At 32.4% G+C, this 12145-nt stretch overlaps 2 protein-coding genes across 7 annotated transcripts in view; both read right to left on the bottom strand.

Annotated features, from left to right (window-relative positions):
• On the bottom strand, window positions 1-6653 carry LOC138183847 (protein brown). 2 transcript variants are annotated; one of them, XM_069121299.1, is made up of 11 exons: window positions 6291-6653; window positions 6104-6152; window positions 5563-5743; window positions 5083-5275; window positions 4566-4755; window positions 3752-3967; window positions 3547-3649; window positions 2855-3082; window positions 1940-2181; window positions 1053-1153; window positions 1-454 (listed from the first exon to the last, which is right to left on the bottom strand). In XM_069121299.1, the coding sequence occupies exons 1-11, from the start codon at window positions 6505-6507 to the stop codon at window positions 273-275; spliced, it is 1902 nt and encodes a 633-aa protein (XP_068977400.1). In that variant the 5' UTR covers window positions 6508-6653; the 3' UTR covers window positions 1-272. The 2 variants fall into 2 exon arrangements, with proteins under 2 accessions (XP_068977400.1, XP_068977401.1); XM_069121300.1 differs by having other exon boundaries at window positions 2-454; window positions 2861-3082; window positions 6291-6651.
• Window positions 6654-10744: 4091 nt separating this feature from the next.
• The window catches only part of Rab32 (RAS oncogene family member Rab32), a 56267-nt gene continuing 54866 nt past the window's right edge, over window positions 10745-12145 (bottom strand). For all 5 annotated transcript variants that reach the window (XM_069121628.1, XM_069121629.1, XM_069121627.1 and 2 more), the window contains one exon: window positions 10745-11923. In XM_069121628.1, coding sequence (XP_068977729.1) covers window positions 11810-11923 — 114 coding nt within the window. In that variant the 3' untranslated portion in view covers window positions 10745-11809. The remainder of the gene's footprint in view (window positions 11924-12145) is intronic.

Here is a 12145-nt window from a genome sequence, read left to right as displayed (position 1 = left end):
AAAAAAAGAAAATCAATGCACAAATGTTTCCTTACTACCGTTGTTTTTCAATTTGTAAACTTAAATATTTTGTTATCTCGGATCGATCGACGTAATCACCTCTGATCTGATGAAATTAACAATTCACAGATTCTCGATATTAACGCTAATATCAATAGATATTTAGGGAATACAAAGATAATATTAAGTTATACGAGTAACTTTATGTAAGTTGATATGTATTATATGCTCGTTATAAATTATTTTATGTAAACGAATGGTGGGATTGTTATTCACAAAAATGTTCTACTTTTCCTCCTCCTTTTTAGACCAAAGTACCCAAGAATATTCATTGCGATTGTTAAGGATAGAAGACCACTGAAATCCCAGATGAGATTTGTCTTCTCGAATCCATATTCAGATAGCACTTGTTCTCCATTTTGTAGACAAGGAAAGTCACTGGATGCTAGACATTCTAAAAGAATGTTGATCGAATTGAATTAATAATTAATTATATTTAAATCGTTGTAAGGTAAATTACATATATTAAATTTTTTCCGAATCGAAATTTCAATCGATTTATCCGAAAGTAATTAGTTTTCGAAATAAATTACTAGATTTCCGATCTGTCGAAGGAAAACGCAGTCGCATAATGATTTTGACTTTACAACATTTATCTATTTATTAACTCGTCTAATTAATATCTTACGTTTATTCCTTTATTTAGAGTTTATTTAATTAATATTCTGGAATTATTTGTAAGAATTCTAAAATCCATTAATTTTACGATTAAATACTTTTATTTTAGTGAAACTAAAATTTATATTCAATCAAAATGTAAAAAAAAAAAGACAGAAAAAAGTAGAACTGATATTGGAGTTAGATTAAGGTTTTTACTGAACCATGTGAAAAACCGAATTAAATTTTCATCAGATTGATATCTCTGGCTTCAGATACGTCCTTTCAATAAAATTTGCAAAACTGATCTTTTACGTTTGCGATTGATTGTTCGACGGGTACTCGAGATATCGTTAGAAGTTGGTGCAATCTATTTAAGAAATCATTGTGCTCACCAATGTCCTCTATTCGTGACCAGTAAATTATGGAAAGAGCTTCGTTCAGGTAAAAGAATATCGAGAAATATTTAAAACACGTCAGATACTTGGGCAGCGACCTGAAACCGTCAAAGACCCATTACTTTAATAGTCTGTTGACCCGTGAAGAAAATACAGCTCATTTCCGATCTGCTTCTAAAATATTTATGGTCTAGTTAAATTCGAACATTGCACTCGAGTAGATTTTACATTTTTGAATAACGTTTCTGCAATATGCTTTAAATAAGAAAGTTAAATAAGAGATATAAATCTTATGTACAAAATTTAAGTGTCATTCTCCCTTTATTCTATTTAATTTTGAGCCATTATATTCTCAAAATTTAAAAATGTGTATTTTCATTTAAGAAGTTTGTGTTTCTTTATTTTCTTTCGTTTCTGTGCCAGTTTATTCTCAATATATTGTGTCTTCTATTTTTTTTTTAATTCTTAAAGGCAATATTGACAATGTCTGAGTGATATTTCTCTCATCGCATTCAATTTTAAGCGTACCAGCCATTTATTTCAAGCAATTTCTTTATTTTCCATGTCTTCTCATTTCTTTTTGTATTTTCTATTGTGCTTTTTATTCCGTTTAATTTTCATTATCACCCCGATAAAATTTGAGCGGTATTTTCTTCGTTTCAGTCAAAGTTTGAGCATTACAAGCTTCAATTTCAATTTTTCCTTTCTTCCTTTTTTCTTTTTTTAATCTTGGGCTTTAAATACTATATACCCCCAATTAACTGAAGTTATAGCTATCTAATTAAATAATTTCCAAAAAATAAATACCAAATATTGTTTCAGTGTCGTTTACGAAGCTTTTAACGGCAAAGCTATAATTTGTATTTATTTAAAACATATAATACCTGAGATTATAGAATATCCCAGCAGTTAATAAGAAGAGCACGTCTATAGGTACCATGATTGACGTAATAACATCGACATTCTCGATCCAAATGGAAAACACTAGACCGTACGCTATACTACAAATCGCAGCCACTGATGTTGTCAAGCAGTAAAATAAAAAATTGGACAAATTGATTTGAGTGATCAGGATGAAGTATATAACTGTTGTGAAGAGTATGGCCTTCAGGACTGCTATTGGTATCTGAAAAATATTTTTTTCTTTGTTAGTGACTCAGTTTTAAAATGTTTTTAATTGATAACAATAGAACAGAAACAATTTCCAGTTTTAGAGAACAAAGTTAAGTGCTGGTAGTTTTAGCTAAATTGAATTTTAAAATGCTAAAACTGACCGAAATGATTCTGTGACATTCCATATTTGTTCTTCTCATAACTACTCCATAATTCTATAAGATTTACATTTGTACGAATATAATTGGAAAAGTGGAACTTGGATAGAAGCTTCTTTCGAATATCAAATACTTTAAAGAGTATTATTCTTAGCATATTACGTGCATTTTTGCATCTTGAAATTTCTCACAAATGTACGAAAATACGCAATCTAATTATGACTATTATAAGACAGTGCGATGTCAGTTTTCATGTGACAATGTTCCACGTTTACCATCATAAAGAGTTGACTATATTTCTTCGAATCACAGGAACGTACCAAGACAAAGGAAAATAATTTTTGTAAGGTAATTAATTATGCAGCTAAAAGCAGAATACTGGTTTAAAGCTTGATATACGCGAGTAAATAAAAATTCTCAAAATCTTGATGTTTGCGATCAGAAACATTTTGAGGTGCGTTAAAAGTTAGTTGTTTTAACGTTACACGAACTTAGATCTGGTTAGAAAAGTTGAAAGCAAAATCATACTGTTACCAGACCGCAAAACGTGGCGACGTAATAGGGGCCGCTGCCATAAACGCCGTCCTCGCGAAGATAAATCAAAAGCTGGCTAGGAAATTCGTAAATCACGGAGTAGGCGACTGTGAACGAAATTTCAGAGCTCATCATGTACAACGCGCCTCTCGCGTTCTGCACACCCACCTGCGTGTGCGAATTAATCCCCGTGTAAAAAGTGGCCACCGCCGCCATGGAGAGCTGCGATTAATTTCATTTACAATAAATTTCCTTTTTTCGTAAAACTCGATAGAATTTGATGAGCAGTCGTCATTATCAATTGTTAGTTATTCAGAATAACGAACAAAAGTAAACACATTAATTTCATATCTACAACTCTTGAGACATTCCACAAAATGGAAAATTTTACGCTTCTTCTCTCAATGGTTGTTTTCATCCCCTAAAATTGTACTACAGCACTGACAAAGGATAAATTCGTGTCATAAATGAATATTTTCTTTGTACAGACAATTTCACAATATCTCGCAAGCTTTCCAAATTTTCTCAATGTCTAAATTTCTTTCGTTAGTGTACGCGCTTCACAAAAATTCTTATCAACGAGTGATTTCTACCCCAAATTTCCCATTAGTTCCCTTTCGTTCGAGACTTGAGTTAGTGTTTACCAATGTTGGTTACTAATGTTCAAATAGATTGAAATAACTCACGAAATAAGAAAGCCACGAAATCCATCCTTGAAAGATCTTCCTGCGACTTTGAACCCATATCCTCCACGTCAACCAAGAAAACTGTATCGCGCATCCAGGTTTTCTAAAAATTATTTCTATTGCAACAGAAGGATCTCCTCGTACATTTCAATAAACCACCTTTCTCCTTTTTTTCTGTTTTCCTTTCGAAAATATTTTTTATTACCTCTGCGGTTGGATCTCCAGGTCTTTGCTCTTGGTGATTTTGGGAATCCTCGAGAGAGGAGATCGCGAGAATGCCCGACATATCTTATCGATAAGTTCTCCGGCTTCAGCGTCCTCGCGATTCGGATTTGTCGTGGTCATTTCGGTTTTTCGCCGAGATAAGAGCTTTACGTAGTACTCGGACTCGTCGAAACCAACTGGGCATTCGTAACCTAAACTGTGTTTGTTCCACATTTAGAATTGTGTTATCTCAGACAAATTTTAATCGATTTTTCATATAATATTTCAGAGAAATTTTTATTCAATTTTATATAACATTATTTGAGCTTTATTTGATTTTATTGAAATTGGAAGCTAACAATGTTTCTGGAAATTTCAATTAGAAATGGTATTTTCAATTGAATTATTTATTTCAAGTATTCGTAGCTCAGACTATGTTTGTTCGACATTTAGAATTTTATTAAGCCTTCAGCCAAATTTTACTCGAAATTTCATAGAATATATGAAACATTTTTTTGTTTTGTTTGATATTATGCAGTTTCATTTAAACGTTATTTGATTTTTTTGGAAGCAGAATTTAATAATGTTTCAGGTGATATCAGTCAGAAGTGAACATCTTCGTTTAATTAATTAGTTATTTGAAGTAACTTTGACTTTAATAGTATTTATTTAATTATTCCTGTGGTTATAGGAAGAAGATTTATCTTTTGTCTTCAAAGATTGTTGGTATTAATTTTTTGACGGTATAATTTCTGTTCCTTTTTGAAATAGAAAATATCGTGGATGATAAAAGTTATCAGACGTTAATTAGCTACCTGAGGAAGAACTGTGTAGCGTTCTCCAAAGTGCCAAAGTAACCTGTTTTCCCATCGGACAGCAATAACACATGAGAAAAAAGATTGTATACATCCATTCCTGGTTGATGAATAGTACAAAAGACTATAGATTCGTGACTTATAGTCGTCAATGCCTCTACCACTTGCTTTGCAGAGAATATGTCCAAACCTAGGATTTAATTATTACGTATAATTACGGAAATTTTCATTAAAGTTTTTACATTAAAACATTGAAAATTAATACGTAGAAAGGCAGAAAAATAGGAGAAAGCAGTTTTAAATCCACGTTAAATAAAACAGTATAAAATTCTACGTTCCAAATATGCTAACAAAATGAAAAGAAGAAAAATAAAAAAATGTAACATTGATAATTAAGAATTGAAAATTTCCAATTATATTTCAATAATATTCAATCACTCGAAAATATCATAATCATCCATAACGCTACTCTATTTCACGAACCCTTAAATCGATATCTCCTGTAACTTTCCCTTACCAGTAGTCGGCTCGTCGAGGAAAAGTATCTTTGGCCTGGTAATCAATTCACCAGCCAAGGAAAGTCGTTTTCTCTGTCCACCAGACAAATTGGATATCAACACGTCTTTACAATCGATCAGGCCCATCTCCGTCGATAATTTCATTGACAAAAATTTCCTTTGTACACTGTTGACGTTCATCTTCAACGCGTACTGAACAAACCAACTGATTTATCATGAATTATCTTCAATATAAATAACGATGAGCGCACTTAAGTAAGATGATGAAAATTAATATTTATTCATTTATTATTAAATGCTGAATATTATTTGTAATGTACTAAATTTAATATATAATAAATAATAACATAGAATGTGTAATAATTAAATTCGCAATATAATTATTTATAATATTAATTATATAATACAAACTAATATTCATTTATTTCTCGTTATTTTAGTTGGGTATCGTTAATTATCAAAGTAAAGCAACTAATCACCGAGAACAGTAAATATTCTTCCACGGTGAGACACGTTGGCAGAGCATTGAATTGAGGCAGGTAACTGGATATCTTCGACATGATCATTTGTGAAACGATTTGCCCATTTATTGACACCGATCCAGCCGTCGGTTCAATTTTCCCAGCTAGAGCCGCTAAAAGCGTTGTTTTTCCAGCGCCACTGGAAAAAAATGATCGTTGTGGTCATTTTCAGGTTTGGCATTCTACGACGTTAGTGGTTCGTGTTGATCATTTAATTCGTAACTGTACAGTTTCTTCTCTTATGAAGATAAACCAATTTAATATTTTGAAGGCGTTCTAACACTTACTAGAATATACAATAAAAAGTGTAAGTTCTTTCTTGTAAATTTCCTCTGCTCTTATCGATTAATTTCGTATCGATTAAAAAGTAAAAAAAAATCAAATAATTAAATAATCAACAGTTCTGAGCTTAAGAGTTCACGATTCCTCCTTCTCCAAATTTCATTACATCGAGTACTTTGTTCTTCCTATATTTATTTCTATAGTAACTTTTCTGTACCTTGGTCCCATTATGGCAATCAGGTTTCCCGTCACAGCATAACCAGACACTATAATACACACAGATTTCTGTTACTTCACATTTGATAAAAAAAGTTCCTTAATTAATGCGTAAATCAATTAAAGAAATAGACATTTTTATGAACAGGAAAATAATAAACAAATGGAACATTTTCTTTCGATGTCACCTCCTTTCAAGATGGACAAATTTTCTTCGTAACGTCTTCTTCGAAACTTTTTCCATAAAATCTTCAAGAAATCTCTTTCCTGAGGGACGCTCACTGTCAAATTATCCCAAACAATTGTATCTGCAACATTTTTCAATTCTTCTAACATTGTCAGGTTGGATAGGTCGCGGGAAATCTGTATACTACGAAGACACGTAACAACTGCAATCAATTTCATGAACTGGTTCGCTTCTTCGTGACGCTTATCATCGTTATCTAACCTGTTCCATGACGAAAATATCTCTTCAATAAATTCAGAATAATGATATCTTCGCGTGGAAGGTAGAAGGCAAACTAATTAAGAGATTAAATTTCAGACTGCAATACATGCAATGCGTCTCTTTATTTTACGCTTCCTTTTCTGTTGCTCTATTGCTACTGTCAGGATTTTCCATTGGTAATAAACATTTCAGTGGGTGACAGTGACAACGAGTTTGGTGGAGATTCCAGTAAATAGAAAATAAAGAAACGAAAATTAGTCACAGTTAACGATTGTCTGTGTTTTATCAATTTATATATAATAATATCACGATATAATGTGATAATTCTAATAATCTTCAATGGTGTTTAAACAACGCAATTTAAATACTATTTATACAAGTAGATTCTTCCAAATCTAATTTCACAGTGTTCTATAAACGACAAACTAGAACAGAGAATACTAAATAAACAATAAAACGCTAAAGAGTAAAATAGAAAATGGAACGTGTACAGAACACTAATTAAATAATGGAATAATAAAATACTAAAATATAAAATGAAAAATAGCAGGAGTTTGAGGTAGGAAAGAGGCATTAAAAAATTATTAAACAGATCCACTGTCCGTTTGGAAAATGGAAGAAAATTTTTGGACGAAAAACAATGGCAATAAATTATTTCATTTCAAGTTACCGCGTTCTTTACGTAATGGACTGATCTTTTCTACGCCATTTTAAGAATATTCTACTTAATTTTCGTGAAACAAAGTCCACGAAGCATCAAATTAAAAAGCACTTCGGACAATGAACAGTTGAAAAAGAACTCCGGCTCGCTAGTGCCATTTACTCAACAGCGTTTGCACGGTACGATGACTATGAAATCGCGAATGAATGACCAAGGAGCAGAAGAGTTTCATCACGAAGAATTGTTCTCTGGTGGCAATCAATCCTGAACAAACTTGAATCTTTTTTTACAAAATTTCTTACGATGAATTTTCCGAGAAACGATACAAGAATTCTTTTTGCTATTTGTCATCTATCAGATTTGATGGTACATGGATTTGTAGTTTCACTGACGATGGAATTGATGCGCCTGTTCGTAGTAAGAACAAGATAACAATATGCATAATTTATATCGATTTTATATCCTGATGATGGAAATTAATTTATACACGAGTGACATCAATTTTTCAGTCGGATTTTTATGGAGAAGAAACTTAAGAAGATGCAGATTTCACGAAGATTATATAAATTCGAGGACTGCGACGTGATTGGATACTGGTTGATTGTAGTAGTGGACAGTTTAATAGCATCGCAGAAAGTGAGAGTACATTGTACGTAACGCTATGATAGTAGGATCGTTTAAGGACACTTGTGTCTTGCACTACGTAATATTCATTGTCTAATGCATAATTGAGCAACTCGAGTGGGACAAGAGTGAAATTATTAAGCTATTTGCATTGCATCCAGTTATCTGTCTACAAATTGAATTTAATTAATTTAGGACAAATATGTGGATGTATATTTCCCAATATTTTCCTATCCTTTCTCGTCAGTATATGAATGAACGAAGTACGAGCGAAAGTTTCATTTAAAATATCACGAAACGAAGGAAAAATTATTTTTCTACGAATTGAATTTAATTAACTGGAAATACATTGAAACAGGGATATATGGATTTATATTTTTCTGTTAAAATATTTTTTTCTCCTTCTTCCTTTTTTCTCTTCGTGTGAATCAGTAAACGAAGAATGGAATTGCTCTAAAAATACGTGACAGAAATGAAGGAAAAATAAAATGCTTTGCAACAGGCCATTATATTGAATCTCAATCACTTTACTATAAATTATATGTATATATAACATGCTTCTTATACATATAAATACAATCTGTATATAATATATAATACGCACGAACAACGTATTTTCATCTTAATAAAAAAGGAGAAACGATAAAAGAGACAGGAAAACACGTGGCACCACATCATTTTTCCATAGAAAAACGCAGAAACTCACGACGTTTCCTCTGTTAAATACATATATCGTGGACATTAATAATTACTCGTATAAAAAACTCTACTTAGGTCGACGTTATTATATAGAAAATGAAACGTTTTCCAAGCAGTCAGGCTTTCAACGTGGAACACAGTTTTAGTTTTCATCGACGGACCAAAATTCGTTGAAGAACGATCAATAATGATCATACTACCCATTCATTAGTATCTGGATATTTAGATTTAGTACGACAATATTTGCTTGATAATGAACACGCGAGTAATGAAATGTAGATCAATGGAAAAGATTTAATGAAATATTTATGAATTTAATGGAATTGTAAATCAATGGAGATTAGGTAAATCGTAATGATTCATTTAAAAACTTGCTAATGGTACGCATACTAGTAAAAACCGATGAAAATTATTACTAATTTTATTAATGAGTACAGTTCTTTGTAAATATTGCAAATGTTGAAATAATAGCAAGCTTCTGTCAATTGACTTTTTACATAATTAATCGCTTACGTTTAAAAACAAAAACAAATAGAAACTTTGGTGCTTCTAATGTTTATATTATATATATTGTATCTTTGAATCTCCATAACAACTTATTTTCATATTCTATTAATTTAAGACTTTGTTTGTCTGACTTAAGAGACTTTTGACTTTGAAGATTAGTATCTACAAACAAATTTGTCGCAGAATATGCTGCTTTTGGCAACTAATTTCATTGTAACGTTTTATAATGTCATAACAGCGATTACAATAAAGAATTAAACCAATGTAAGCTTCTTCTTCGTCTTACGATTAAGTCGCAATCTATAAAGAGTACATAAATAAATGTCCAGATACTTTTGAGCGGTAATATACGTAAACTAGACTTATCATAGTAAGTGATCGATAGTCGGTTAACATAGTTTAGCTACCTTTTCAGTTCGATTAGAATAAGTCGCGGTCAGTGTCCATAAAGGTCAGTGTCGTTGTCACTTGTTAATTAAAAAAAGCAGGAAACTAGAAGTAAATTTGTTTTCTTAATTCTTAATGTTACATCTAACGATCGACAGGTTGTTAATTCGTTGTTTAATTCGTGAACGCTGTTAATCGTCGACGTGAATTGTCACTATATTCTTTTTTCTTAATAAAAAAACAAACAAACAAAAAATAAAAAATAAAAATAAAGAGAAAACAGGTAGAACTTAAGATTTAGAATTGATATAAAAATCGCTGGAACGTGAGAGTGGTTTATTTCGTTAGGCTTACGTTAGCATAGTCTTCTAAGACCAAGAGGTGGAAACAGAAAACGAATTACGAATGTAAAAATTACAGAAGAATAGTTGCTGAATAAAAATGAATGAAAATCAGATTTATTAGAAAAATATCTAAAAATGAAATACCTAATAAATCTAAATTTGACAAATATCCAAATTAGATACCTAACAAATCTAAATTACTTTACAGTCGAATTGTACATTTCAAGTATTCGTTAATCCACCTCTCAGACATTTATCCATTATGTCGAAATTATTTATTATAGCTGTCCTTATTCGTGTTTCTAAAACTTTCGCGTTCAATACTGTACAGCAATAACGAAATATAAAATTAAGGTAGTGAAAACGATCTTTTGGAATGGTAAGAGTCGCAAAGTTCGAGCAGGAGCGTATTCACAGGCTCTTTCAGTGACGGATACATCGATTATTCGTCGTAGTAGTCTCGCGTTAACGAAAGCGTCCTGTAAGCGGTGCTGGCTTTCGATCAACCTTCATCCGTTCACAATCTTCTTATCATTCTCTTGTTTCTTTCTGATGGAAGCCATAATTACGAAGATTTAGAAGAATGGTGAGCCCAGAATGCCGAGACGAATCACATTCGCTTAAAAGTTGAAACATTCCAAATTTTCTTTTTACAAAAATAAGGAGCGATATAAGTGAACTATAAAATGATTGGAATTGAACAATGAATACTTGGAAAACATACAGAACACGTTGTAAGTAAAAACACGAAGGACGATAATGTTAAAATTGTTTAAAAGCAGATGAAGGAATTCATTGAATTCTGAAATTTGGTTCTTTAGTAGTTTAGTGTAGAACTCAAGGGAAGATGTTAAGTCTATCTTAAATGTTTAATTTGCCAATTTTTAATCAGGTTTTATAGACACTTAGTGTATAATGGCAATAATTATGATAGTAATCAATCCTTAGCGGTATCATTATCAATTTTACTTACTATTCGTCTTATAAATGACACTCTCGATTATCTACTCTTAACTTGTCTTCGATCTCAAAGGAATTAAAATGAGAAGTATAGGAAGAAACGTAACGCAAGGAAACAGAGTAAATTCATATACAGTGGAAAAAGAATCGTTCAAATCCCTTGAGAACTACAAAACAAAATCTATAAAATCATTGTGAATTCTCAACATTTTGATGAAGAATTAGTCAGCCAGACTACGTCTAGGAATTCCAATATTTTAAAAATTCTACTTTCTCCGTGCTTATTCAGCATTCCAAGTTTCACCTTCTTCGACAAACCCAGCCGAACCTCCGACAAATGTGAATCACGTACAGTTGTGATCAAAAGAAAGTTTAAAATTGCAACTTGCACACGCTTAGACTGAAGATTTTTATACAAATTAATATCGTTGAGGATATAATTAAAACAGTGGAATCTCGATGGAAAAGTGTTATGCGAAGCACTATAGCGTGGATCGTATTATGTGCATTCCGTGCAATTTTGCACCTTCCTATAAATGTATAAAATCCCTCAGTCCATAATATACGAGTATTGGTAACTTCGTACTGGATGCTTTTCATCATCTTGGTAACAATCACATTCTTCGAATATATATATCGCCTCTATTCGTCGTACTCGTAAAATAGAATTCCGCTTTCTAAAATTCGAATAAAGTCATAATAAAACAGTATCGTTTAAACTTTCTTTCGTTCGTCATTGTATATATATATATGTGTGTGTATGCATATTTACAAAGATCAAATGGAAGAATTACGCTCGATTTTCATAAATTCTCAATCAGTAACCACCGACGATGTACGAAGAAGCATCGAAATCTTACAAAAGATGACTTTGATCGATGGAATGATCGTTATTATGGTTCGTTTCTCAGGGAGGAAATTGGTTACACGATCGAGACGAGATCCAACGACGACGGCGATGGTCGACGCGGAGCAAGCAGAACTGCACTCTCGTGTCATGGCACCGATGGCTAAACGGTGATGGCAGGACCACGATAACGGACCGGACGATCCTGCTATCGGTTGGTTACCGATTCGTCAGCAGGAACAGGATTTCTTTGAACTCGTTGGCGTCTGATTCAATGCGAACCGCTCGCCATCTGTCTGATCCTGGGAGCCATTACCTTTCATCATCTGGTCGTTCTGAAGTATCTGCAAGAAGAAAGCAAACAGGTTTGTTAACGAAGTTGAACAGCATTTTGAGCTTATCGTTTCCCTCGTTTCGTACCACTTTTATACGAGCCATTCGTAGAGACCATTTTTTGACATTCTTTTCTGCGTTTTTTCAAATTATTGTCTCTCGTGTATCGCACCCACTATTATTATTTCAGCCATCTACGAATCAGAGTGATTGATAATTATGTTCTTTGACAT

Source organism: Bombus flavifrons, chromosome 10 (genome assembly GCF_040668555.2).
Source record: "Bombus flavifrons isolate JBK064 chromosome 10, iyBomFlav1_principal, whole genome shotgun sequence".
In the NCBI taxonomy this organism is placed as follows: Eukaryota; Metazoa; Arthropoda; class Insecta; order Hymenoptera; family Apidae; genus Bombus; species Bombus flavifrons.
The sequence above is the reverse complement of the archived record's forward strand: the minus strand, read 5'-3'. Positions and strand labels throughout refer to the sequence as shown.

What these genes read in the sequence shown, in the direction of transcription:
- LOC138183847 (XM_069121299.1), bottom strand. Translation starts at nt 6,507, where the DNA reads ATGAAATTGATTGCAGTTGTTACGTGTCTTCGTAGTATACAGATTTCC. An exon ending in ATTGCCATAATGGGACCAAG is followed by an intron (nt 5,744 to 6,103) that starts GTACAGAAAAGT and finishes ATTTTTTTCCAG; the next exon opens with TGGCGCTGGAAAAACAACGC. An exon ending in CGTTTTGCGGTCTGGTAACA is followed by an intron (nt 2,182 to 2,854) that starts GTATGATTTTGC and finishes AATATTTTTCAG; the next exon opens with ATACCAATAGCAGTCCTGAA.